Source organism: Panthera pardus, unplaced genomic scaffold (genome assembly GCF_024362965.1).
Source record: "Panthera pardus isolate Hobbes unplaced genomic scaffold, ASM2436296v1 HiC_scaffold_1, whole genome shotgun sequence".
Classification (NCBI taxonomy): domain Eukaryota; kingdom Metazoa; phylum Chordata; class Mammalia; order Carnivora; family Felidae; genus Panthera; species Panthera pardus.
Genome location: NW_026526654.1, coordinates 81299771 through 81312024, shown reverse-complemented (window position 1 = coordinate 81312024; position 12254 = coordinate 81299771). Strand labels below are relative to the sequence as shown.

General features: G+C 40.1%; 1 protein-coding gene across 4 annotated transcripts in view; it reads left to right on the top strand.

Moving 5' to 3' along the window:
• The window catches only part of USPL1 (ubiquitin specific peptidase like 1), a 37513-nt gene that overhangs the window by 19264 nt on the left and 5995 nt on the right, over window positions 1–12254 (top strand). For all 4 annotated transcript variants that reach the window (XM_019447862.2, XM_019447861.2, XM_019447860.2 and 1 more), the window contains 2 exons: window positions 1375–1504; window positions 5180–5305. In XM_019447862.2, coding sequence (XP_019303407.2) covers window positions 1375–1504; window positions 5180–5305 — 256 coding nt within the window. The remainder of the gene's footprint in view (window positions 1–1374; window positions 1505–5179; window positions 5306–12254) is intronic.

Sequence of the window (12254 nt, the reverse complement as noted above, 5' to 3'; positions counted from 1 at the left end):
GCTTAACACCCATAAGAGTTGTAAACAAAGGAAAAATAATTAAGGTTAATTTAGGAGCTATATAAATTACCGAAAATGATCTGTATGCATATAACTTATTTAACAGTGTGTTTTGAGCTCTTTTATGATTTTTTTCTTTTCTGGTATTTTGATTTACTGAGAACTTTATGTATTTTTAGACTTGCAGATTCTATGTTGTCGTTAAGAAATATAAATTAGTTGCTTCTCAATTAATATTTAGCTACGGTAGAGTAAGCATTTAAATGCTAGTAACTGTTACAAACTCATGCTGTACTGTTCCCTGTTTACGCTGTTTACGTGTGTTTAGGAGATTGATTTGCATTTATTTCTACATACAGAACTTTTGTTTTGATTTTTATTTTTGTATGGAAATAGCTGTGGGGCTGTACCACAAAGGCGACTGTTAAAATAGCCTTTGTAACTACTGGTACAGAGTGTGCTCCGGCGGTAACGCCTGCTCTGCATTTGCATCCTGCCAAGGTGACTCCTCCTGGCCACGTTCCAGGCTGTGGTAGCTGCAGGCCAGGGGGAGAACTGGACCATGGGAGCGAGACTGTTCCCGGGCAGGTAGGGAAGGGAAGGACTCCAGTTCTTTCTAGGGCTGGATCGGTACGGCACCATCTAAGCTCCCCTGAGGACAGAAAGGCAAGAAACCAACTGGAGAACAAGTGTAAGAGGAGAATGTCAATCTTCCTATTTAAGTTGCCTGCTGATCTCAAAACTGGAGGACCAGATTCACTGTCGGGTTTTTGTTTCAAGGACACCAGAATTCAGATCTTCTCTAGTCTTAAAGTCATTGAAGTTTAATTTTACCTGTTAAAAGATTTTAAGAAGAGTGATAGAAGAAGAGCAGGGAGATTCGAGGCCGGCCCTTGAACCTTGTGTGTCACGTCCTTCACACGTGGAACAAGACGGTTGGAATAGAAGTGGCTTTTTAATGGTTTTGTCCACGTCTGCCATTATTCTACAGTGTTTCACCAGGCGTACTATTTTTAGTATCTGTGGCAAGCTATGTATTTTTGCTTTATTTTTATAATACTCTAGAGCTGTTAACAGCTCTGAGGAGATAGTATGGGTCTTTTGTGTCTTTTGTCTTAAAAAGTTTTCGTAGGTGTCCGCCACGAAAAATGGAAGACAGGGACTGAAGTGATAATTAAATCTTCATGATAGACATTTTTAGAGAAATGCTTTAAAAACTTCCCCTTGCCCCACTGTGAGTAACTTACTCTGTCATATATTCATGTTTTCACAAAAACTGTACTGTGAATGTAGTGAGAAAAGATAACAGTTAATGATTTGGGTTTACTTTTCTCAGTCAATTATGAACAATAGTTTTCCCTTTTCTTTTTATAGGTGATATGGAAAGCCCAGTGTTTGCACTTCCCCTGCTCTTAAAAATGGAACCCCTCATTGAAAAGCTTTTCATGTATTCTTTCTCTTGGAATTTTGAATGCTCACAGTGTGGGCACAAGTACCAAAGCAGGTTAGTTTTTCTCTTTTTATTTATTTTTTTAAATTTTAAATTTTTTATATTTTTCGTTTTTCTCTTTTTAAAAATGGACTCATTCTATTGAAAATAGTTCTGAGTAATAGAATTTTAATGACACTTCGATTTGTGGCATTGCGCTCTCCCTGGTTCCTTCTGCCCTCAGTAAAATTTCCTACTAGGGTACCTGGGTGGCTCAGTTGGTTAAGCATCCAGCTGCGGCTCAAGTCATGATGTCACGATTCATGGGTTCAAGCCCCATGTCACGCCCTGTTCTGACAGCTTAGAGCTTGGAGCCTGCTTCAGATTCTGTGTCTCCCTCTCTCTCTGCCCCTCTCCCACTCACTCTCTGTCTCTCTCTGTCTCTCAGAAATAAATAAAAATGTTTAGAAAAAAAATTTCCTACCATATCTTAAAGTCTCCCCACCAGTAAGATTAAAAGGAAAAATTTGAGGGGCGCCTGGGTGGCTCAGTCGGTAAGCATCCGACTTCGGCTCAGGTCATGATCTTACAGTCCGTGAGTTCGAGCCCTGCATCGGGCTCTGTGCCGACAGCTCGGAGCCTGGAGCCTGCTTCGGATTCTGTGTGTGTCTCTCTCTGCCCCTCCCCCGCTCATGCTCTGTCTCTCTCTTTCCCAAAAATAAACATTAAAAATTCAAATAAATAAGTAATCAGTCAATCAGTGGAAAAATTTGAGCCCCAGAAACTGCAATTTGCTTGCTTCTTTCAACTGGAAGAGTAAAAAACCATGGTCTGCGGGGTTACTTAGTAGGAGTTTTCTTCCGTGGGGACAGATGGGAAGAGCAGTGCATTCTCCCACAACCCCCATTCTGGATTCCCTGCGGAGTAAGAATACTTCTTAGAATTGCCTGAAACGATATGTGTTTTGTTTCCTCTGTTAGCAACTAGGGTTTTTGTTTGGTTACCTTTTTTAACCTCATGGAAACTGATTTGAGGCTCTGGGAGTCTGGCAGTAGTTCTGAGAAGAACTTAGGCTCTTCCGCTCCTCCGTGAAAGACCAGCCACCGCCAAAATCCTCTTGCGTGTGAGCTGTCTCAGCCTGCTTCCTACTTCCCTGATGCTCTGGGTGAGGATTTGGAGGGGTCCTGATGGACGCACAATCATTTTATGCCCTGAGACTGGCACTTGAGAGGAACCATGGAGAAGAAAGCAGCAGAGGGTTTCTTTTGCTTCCATACACTGACCCACATAACAAGGAGAGAAAGTTGGTTTGGAAAGAGGAGTCAGAGAAAGTTTTCATCACACATGGTGCCTTCACTCTGTCCATACGTGAGAAAGTTGCTGACTGGCAATTAAAATCACCAAACTGGTTTTGTTGGTCATTTATTCAAATTACTGTAATGGAGATCGATACTTTCCTCTTGCCTTCAACTCACCCACCTACTAGCAAATTAGAAAATTTGGAGTCAAATTATTAAATAAAATATTTAAAGTTAAAATTATTTAAAATTATTAAATAAAAATGTGAGAGAAAACCATTTAGATATTCATTATCTAAATTGAGATTATTTTTGGTATTTAAGCATCACTCAAGGAGAGTCAAGTCTGAGAGGATGTTCTGGGGAATGCAAGCAACAGACCAGAAGACATTTGCTTTTTACCAGTTGACTCAAAAGTAGTAGAACAGAGTAAGAATGAGCATTCACTCACACCTAGGACTTAAAATAGTTTTCTGTAAGTGAGTATAAGAACAAGTTATCTATTTCTCGGTCTTCTGTCACTGGTTTATATAAATTATCTAATTTTCTCCTCATTTGACAGATAGGGAAACTGAACCTTGAAAAGGGGGTAAATAGACACCCAAGGTGACACACTAGTAGATGGCAAAACTCAGGCTTACGTTTTCTGGCCTCGATTTCTTGCTCACTGTAGTATACACACTCCCTAGTCACCACCTGGATTTTAAGTATAATACAAACAAGCTTGATGATTAAAATCAGCTTAATTACAGCTTTTCCAAAATCTACATCTGAGTTGTTTGACAGCTTTTCATTGAGTACGTTTTATGTGCCAGGAACTCAACAGAAATAATCTCTATCTGGCCAAATTCAGACCGGTTAGTTAGGGAGATAACATATAAACACATTATTGAGGGCCAGTGACTTAGTAATTATTTTGATCTGTTGGCTGCATTAAGTTACTTTGACTACTTTGAATACAAGAGCATTTTAGAGGTGTGTTAAAAAATCTCAGAGGGCTCAGGGGAAAGAAGCCACTGGCTGTTTGAGTTTGCTGGTTTCTGGTTTTATTTTTTTTAATTCCTTTGTTCTAAAAAAAAAAGTAGTTCTAGAGGAAAAGCTAACATGAAGTGGCATTTCATTAAATCTTAATATATCATCGTTTAAAACTATTTCCACTTAATCCAACGTGAGAATATCCAGCAAACTCACTGAGTTTTGTGCTGCTTTTTTTTGTGCCAGTTTAAGATCTGTTACTTGATTTATAAGGTATATTCTGGAGGCAGTTATTTACATGGTCTTTGGAGTCAGACTCCCTGGATTAAGATCTCAAGTCGGTCATTTATCATCTGATATGCAGTCTGTTTCACTTTCCTCATCTGTAAAATGGGGATAAGAATAGTATCTGCCACTTAGGGTTGTTTGGGAGAGGAGCGTAAACGCCCTGCCCTGCACATAGTGCTCAAAAACGTTAGCTGTCCTGTGGAGCATGAACATTTATTTGCAGAGACAAACTCCCCCTTACAGGCTAAAAAATGGGAGCCTTAACAGTCATCTGTGAGAACTAAAAATTTAGTAGAAATAAATCATTCCATTTTGTTGGTAACTTTATGCTGCTCACTTTTAAAATGTTAGCTTCCCTGAGAACTGCTGTATTTGTAATAGCCTGTGCTGATCTCACTTACGATTGATCAATATTTGTTGTTATTGTTTAGGAAAAAACTAATGTCTAGTAGGTAATTAATTGCCCCTTTAAAGGTTTTTTTTATTAAGGTAGACCCAATTGATGTAGTGTACATCTTTAAAGATCATTTTAGGTGCCTCTTGCTGTCAGGTATCTAGACCAAAGTGCAAATTTGGAACTTCTGTATCTGGGAAAACGAAATTCTGCCACAACTGGCATTCTAATTTTTTAAAGATCAAGAAGGTTAAGTTGTATGTGTTCGTGATTATACATTTGGAACTGTCTTTTTTCCTTTTTGGTTGTCCATACGGGTAGCCAGATTGTAATTTTGTAGGTAAGGGGTGAGCTCGTAATAAATTTGGAAGCGGTGGTTCTCAGCGAGGGGCTGTTTTGCACCTCGTGGGACGTTTGGCGGTGTTTGGAGCTAACGGTCGCTGCACTTGGAGGCTGTTACTGGCATCTAGTGGGTAGAGGCCAGAGATGGTGCTGAACAGCCCCAGTGCACGGGACAGATGCCTCACAGCAAAGAATTACCCAGCGCAAAATGTCAGTATTGTTCTTGAGAAACCCTGCCTTTCATATTGTCTTCATCTCACAGGTGAAAAAGTACAGGAGTCATTGTGGAGAGTCTTCACAGAGAGCTTACTAGGGTGTGCGAGGAACGTTAGCATATTGATTTATCATGTGATATGGGGGAATAGGGAAGTATAAATAAATGAATGAAGGTTTAGGCATTGATTGAAATTAATGTAAATGAATTTAAGTTAATTTATGTCTTCTGTTTTACAGATACATGAAGAATCTGGTCACCTTTACAAATGTCATCCCCGAGTGGCACCCACTTAATGCTGCCCATTTTGGTCCATGTAACAATTGCAGGAATAAGTCACAGATAAGAAAAATGGTATTGGAAAAGTGAGTTAAAATTGTCTTACTATTTTTAGAACGAAATGAAGGTGGATTTAATTTGTAGAATTGAAACTGTTTGTCAGAAGTTTGAGTTGTTACGAATTGCCAGAACGCCTCTCCGTCGTGGACTCTGGCCGACGGCAAACTGTCCCAGGCAAAGTACCGCTGTACCTGTCTCAGGGTGACTGTCTGACCCCACTCTAATGGGGCCTTGCCTTCTTTTACCTTGTTTTCTCCCTTTAAGGATATTAATCGTCAGTTTTTCTCCCCTCTGCCAAGTGCCTGGAGTCACTAGAATTCTGGGATTTCCTTAATCTGAGTTCGAGAACTAAGATGACTCAAAGGTGAACCACAGGCTCATCTGTCTGAATTCCCATCTTCTCCCAGACTTCGGCCTGCTAATTCTTCATCCCCTTGGAAGCTTTCTGCTGCCTTTGAGCAGATGTGTTTTTAGTATATTTTGCCAGCTTTTCTGTTTGTCCGCAGTGGGACCACTGGTCAGAATTACCTTTTCTAAAATTGCTACCGGAAGCCCATATTTTAAGCTCATGGGTCAGTTCCATTCTAGGCAGTTTGTCTCGTTTGTTAATATCCTTTGCGCGAATACATCCTGTAACCTACGTGTTTAGTCATCCTCGCCTCTGACTCTCAGTAAAGAAATGTTTGGAGGTATAATGTGATATAAAGAAGCAGGGGCATTAACCTTTTCATACCTTTTCTGATGCCCTTGGATGTGCCAGGAAATCTCTCCAATCTTTCCTAAAGAGTTGTTTTCATGCAAGTAATACATTCTTGGTTAATCTAATACTGCCAAGACCTAGAAGGAAAGAGAGCAGTGCCCCTCCGACCTCCTCTCCCATAAGCATCTACTTTACACCCGTGAAGCGGTATTTACTTTGACGTTTCAGAACAGTGCACTTATTCCACCTTTTGTTTCTCTTTGTTTTCATTCTTTTTTCTTTTTAAAGCTTATTCCACTTTTATGCAGCCTTCTTTTTTTTTTTTTTTTACATTTATTTATTTTTGAGAGACAGAGAGACAGAGCACAAGTGGGGAGGGGCAGAGAGAGAAGGAGACAGAATCCTAAGTAGGCTCCAGGCTCCGAGCTGTCAGCACAGAGCCCGATGCGGGGCTTGAACTCACGAACCGTGAGCTCATGACTCGAGCTGAAGTTGGACCAAGCTCAACTGACTGAACCACTCAGGCGCCCCATTCTCCTTCTTTTATAGTTGTTGAAGACTAGGGTTCTTACACCAATCACTGGGCTCCGTCTGTTTTTAACCTCTCCCTGTCCTTGCAACATGATAACATTTTTTGTTATCAGTAATACTGATATCAGTACTGATTTTTGTAATCAGTACTCATTATTTATTATTATGAATACATGTGTATTTCCTCTCCAGTCAAGCAGTATATGTGGTTGTATTTCATTTCTTTTATAATTTCTAAGTTTTCCTGGAATTATTTCCTTGTGTTTTCATTTGCTTTCTTTACATATGCATTGTGAAATTTTTCCAAATTCTTCAAACACTCATTGATACGTTTTCTAAACACTTAAATGTTTCACAATTTTGGAATCCTCCCCCACGTTTTTTTCTAGAAACCTTTCTTCTGCCACCTTTCGTCTTTTGCTCCAGTGTTCCGGTCTATACTGGTTCCTCTCTGAGCCTGGTGCATGGGAGCTCTGGATACACTCTTCCTGTCACTACCCTAGTTTTTGCCCCAGGGCCTTACCCCACATTCTGCAGTATCTGTTGCCCATCAGCGTTGAGTCTTCGAGGGGTTCTGTGACATGTATAAGCTCTTCTGAGTGCGCCCACCCCACAGCGCTCCCGTCACCGCTTCATCCATTCTGCTCAGTTACCGCTTCCCTGTTGCTCTTTAATTTTTGCCTGCAGAATATTTGTTGTTTGCTTGTTTCCTCATGTCTTCTTCCCCTTCTTGGCCCTTTCGGTTTCCTACCTTTCTTTCCCCCCATTCGCTATCATTTGATAGCATTTGAATGGAAAAGAAGAGGAGCTACCTTTAATGGAAAGTCCACAGTCTGTCTTGGTTGTCTGGGGTTTCAAACTTTGAGATTGAAGTGCTGTGGGAGTCTTTTTTGTTAAAGCCCTGTCTTGAGAAGGAGGTAGAAGGGCAGCAGGGTGTGTGCCATCCTGTACAGGACCGGTGGGTTGCTTGAGGCTGCCTGGTGTATGTGATTTCATCTACCACTTACACCTGCTTTTTCTCACACACCAGCATTGAAGATGAACTTTTACTCCGATTTTGTTTGATCTGTTAATTGGATGCATTGCAACATACAATTTTTAATTATACAAATAAGATGCATTACTTACATTAGAGATTCAGGCTCTGATCCAGAAACATATCCGTTGAATGTAAGCGTTTCAATGTGAAATGTGTTTAGAGTTCTAACAGGCCAATTATAAGCCGAGTTTATAATTTGGACATTGACTATATTCAAAAGTAAACTGAACTAGTGTGTAAAATTTCACTTAAATTTTAAATGACAGGGTCTTTTGAAGTCCTCTGAGTTTTTTACTTTGAAATTTATATTCTTTTTGTATTATTATTTTTTTAACGTATATTTTTCGAGAGAGAGACAGAGACAGAGCGTGAGTGGGGCAGGGGCAGAGAGAGAGGGAGACACAGAATCTGAAGCAGGCTCCAGGCTCTGAGCTGTCAGCACAGAGTCTGATGCGGGGCTTGAACTCATGGATCGCGAGATCATGGCCTGAGCTGAAGTCGGATGCTTAGCTGTCTGAGCCACACAGGAGCCCCTGAAATTCATATTCAACAACAAGATTCAACAAATCAAGATTTATTGTTGTCTAATGGAATCTAGAAACAAATTTAATAGTTTTCAAGGATAACTTAAAAGTAATTAGATCCATTATGATATCATGTATAATTCAACCTTACAGTCAGCATTCTAAAAACTAATAGTATTGTGAGTTCCCTGAACACCTTGTCTCAGGTAATCCACACTCTAATATATTCCCATTGGAAAAAGAGTCCATTGATAAATCAGATGAATTAAATCTAGCAAGGCCAGATCTGCTACTTTAAGTGTATTATTTAGGAATTATATTCAGAGCATGGTGATACGGAGCACCAACTTAGAATCTGATTTAATTTTACTTTACAGATCTTGAAAAAAACCTCATTACTAGGAGTCTAAGTCACAGTACCCTGGATTGTAATTTGAAAAGTTTATTTATTTAAACTTCAGTTTTAACAGTTATTTTTTTTGTTGTTTTATAATCCAATTTTATTATTTTATGGAATCTTCATGTATCAGTAAACAGTACTATGTCATCTCTCCCTGTTACATAGCGGGTACTCAATATTTTTTTAAAGTTTATTTTCTTTTATTTTTTTAATTTGCATCCAAGTTAGTTAGCATATGGTGCAACAATGATTTCAGGAGTAGATTCCTTAATGCCCCTTACCCATTTAGCTCATCCTCCCTCCCACACCCGCTCCCATAACCCTCTGTTTGTGTGCCATAGTTGAGAGTCTCGTATGTTTTGTCCCCCTCCCTGTTTTTATATTATTTTTGCTTCCCTTCCATTGTGTTCATCTGTTCTGTGTCTTAAAGTCCTCATATGAGTGAAGTCATATATTTGTCTTTCTCTGACTAATTTCACTTAGCATAATACCCTCCAGTTCCATCCACGTAGTTGCAAGTGGCAAGTTTCATTCTTTTTGATTGCCAAGTAATACTCCATTGTGTGTGTGTGTGTGTGTGTGTGTGTGTGTGTGTGTGTATGTGTGTGTATGTGTGTGTGTGTGTGTATATGTGTGTGTATGTATATATATATATATATATATATACACACACACACAGTGTGTGTGTGTGTATGTATATATATATATGTATATACACCACATCTTCTTTATCCATTCATCCATCGATGGACATTTGGGCTCTTTCCATACTTTGGCCATTGTTGATAATGCTGCTATAAACACTGGGGTGCATGTGCCCCTTCGAAACAGCACACCTGTATCCCTTGGATAGATACCTAGTAGTGTGATTGCTGGGTCGTAGGGCAGTTCTAGTTTTAGGTTTTTGAGGAACGTCCATACTGTTTTCTAGAGTTGCTGCGCCAGTTTGCATTCCCACCAGCAGTGCAAAAGAGAGCCTTTTTCTCCCCATCCTCACCAACATCGGTTGTTACCTGAGTTGTTAATGTTAGCCACTTACAGGTGTGAGGTGGTATCTTATTGTGGTTTTGATTTGTATTTCCCTGATGATGAGTGATGAACATTTTTTCATGTGTCGGTTGGCCATCTGGATGTCTTTGAAGAAGTGTCTATTCATGTCTTTTGCCCATTTCTTCACTGGATTATTTGTACCTTGGGTGTTGAATTTGATAAGTTCTTTATAGATTTGGATACTAACCCTTTATCTGATATGTTGTTTGCAAATACCTGACCATTCCGTCAGTTGCCTTTTAGTTTTGCCGATTGTTTCCTTTGTTACGCAGAAGGTTTTTATTTTGATGAGGTCCCAATCGTTCAGTTTTGCTTTTGTTTCCCTTGTCTGTGGAGACTTGTTGAGTAAAAAGTTGCTGCGGCCAGCATCAAAGAGGTTTTTGCCTGCTTTCTCCTCAAGGATTTTGATGGCTTCCTGTCTTACATTTAGGTCTTTTATCCATTTTGAGTTTATTTTTGTGTATGGTCTAAGAAAGTGGTCCAGGTTCATTTTTCTGCTTGTCGCTGTCCAGTTTTCCCAACACCACTTGCTGAAGAGACTGTCTTTATTCCATTGGATATTCTTTCTTGCTTTGTCAAAGATTAGTTGGCCATAGGTTTGTGGGTCCATTTCTGGGTTCTCTATTCTGTTCCCTAGATCTGAGTGTCTGTTTTTGTGCCATGATTTTTTTTTTTTAATAACTTTTTGTAAAGGGTTGGGGAGTGATAGGAAGAGAATTAGATGTTTCTGTTCTGTGCTTATAGAGCTTATTAAAGTGTCATTAAAGTATCATTAAAATACAATGACTTTGAGACTTTCTTCCAAGCAGATAAATTGAACCATTCCCTACAAAAGTTTGGTTGGAGTACTGACATATAAAATAGTTAAGGGGCGCCTGGGTGACTCAGTTGGTTAAACGTCCGACTTCGGCTCAGGTCATGATCTCACGGTTTGTGAGTTCGAGCCCTGCATCGGGCTCTGTGCTGACAGCTCAGAGCCTGGAGCCTGCTTCGGATTCTGTGTCTCCCTCTCTCTGCCCCTCCTCCACTCACACTCTATCTCAAAAATAAATTAAAAAAACATTTTAAAAAAGTTAAAATTATGGGTTTTTGTTTTAAGTTTAAGAGAGAGAGGGAGAGTGCATGTGTGCATGAGTGGGGGGTCGTGCAGAGAGAGAGAGGGAGAGAGAGAATCCGAAGCAGGCTCCGTGCTGGTGAGCATGGACCTCAACATGGGGCTCGAACTCATGAACCGTGAGATCATGACTTGAGCCAAAATCCAGAGTTGGACTCTTAACTGACTCTGCCACCCAGGCACCCCCAACTCTCACTTTAATTATACCTGATTTTACTCACATTTTTTTTTTAAATTTTTTTAATGTTTATTTTAGAGACAGCATGAATGGGGGAGGGGCAGAGAGGGAGATACAGAATCTGAAGCAGGCTCCAGGCTCTGAGCTGTCAGCACAGAGCCCTACATGGGGTTAAAACCCACGAACCGTGAGATCATGACCTGAGCCGAAGTCAGCACTTAACCAACTGAGCCACCCAGGCGCCCCTCAATTTTTGTCATAGAATCTGAAATATGAACTAGTTCAGTGATGTAATTAGATCTAGAATGTAATGAGGTTTAAAAATTATATTTGCAGTTTTTTTTGCCTAAAGCCTGTTATTACAGTTCAGGAGTATATATGCACATTGTTAAATCTGCATTTTCTAAAATATGAATTATTACATTACATTAGTTGGGATAAAAATAAAAAACTTGTACTCTATCTAGGCCATTACATAAAACTGGCTGCTCTTTGTGGGACAGGGACTCTGTGTTGTCCTGCTGTCTGAGTAGCGGGGCAATTGGCACGGTTCTCTTGTGCTTCTTTCTATTTTCTCTGTTTCTCTTCCTGAAGGTAGATCCTTCTAGTAGGAGGAGTTCAGCCTCAAGTTAAGGAGGTGAATGCAAACAGATCTTAGCTTGAAATCTCTTGTGACTCTCATTCCAATTCTGTTAACCTGTCCCATCCAGGTTTTTTATGGTTAAGTGAGTACCTAACTCAGTCCCAGCTCTGAGCATCATCCTCGACATGCTAGGCATTGCGAGTAGCAAGAAGCCTGAGAACAAAATCTGTTGCCAGCTTAAGAGTAAAGTTGTACCCTCAGCTATGAGGCTGGAAATGAGACAAGCCGGAAGTACGGGTAGGAGAAATCTGTGACTGTTAAAGGACGCTAGAGTCTAGGGACCCAGAGAGGAAAATAAACTGGAAGAGGAGGGGGCATATGCTTTATTTTATTGAATCCAAGATGCCGTCATTATAAATTGTACTGTTTTTTTAAATACGCCATTAAGAAAAAAACACTGACCATTGAACACTTTCCATGTGTAATTCACACTACTAAGGAGGCAAGTTTGCATAATCTAGGGATCCAGGAGAGAATGTTTTAGTAACTAGCCACAGAAGGTATCCTGGGTGGCTCATCAGTTGGTTGAGCGTCCGTCTGACTTCGGCTCAGGTCATGATCTCACAGTCAGTGAGTTTGAGTCCAGCATTGGGCTCTGTGCCGACACAGCTCAGAGCCTGGAGCCTGTTTCAGATTCTGTGTCTCCTTCTCTCTATGCCCCTCCCCTGTTCATGCTCTGTCTCTGTCTCAACAATAAACAAACATTAAAAAATAAATAAATAAATAAAAAGATATCTTGAAAAGATGTTAGTACTTAAAGGAGTCAAGTAGGTGCCTGAAGCCTGCATATCAAGCT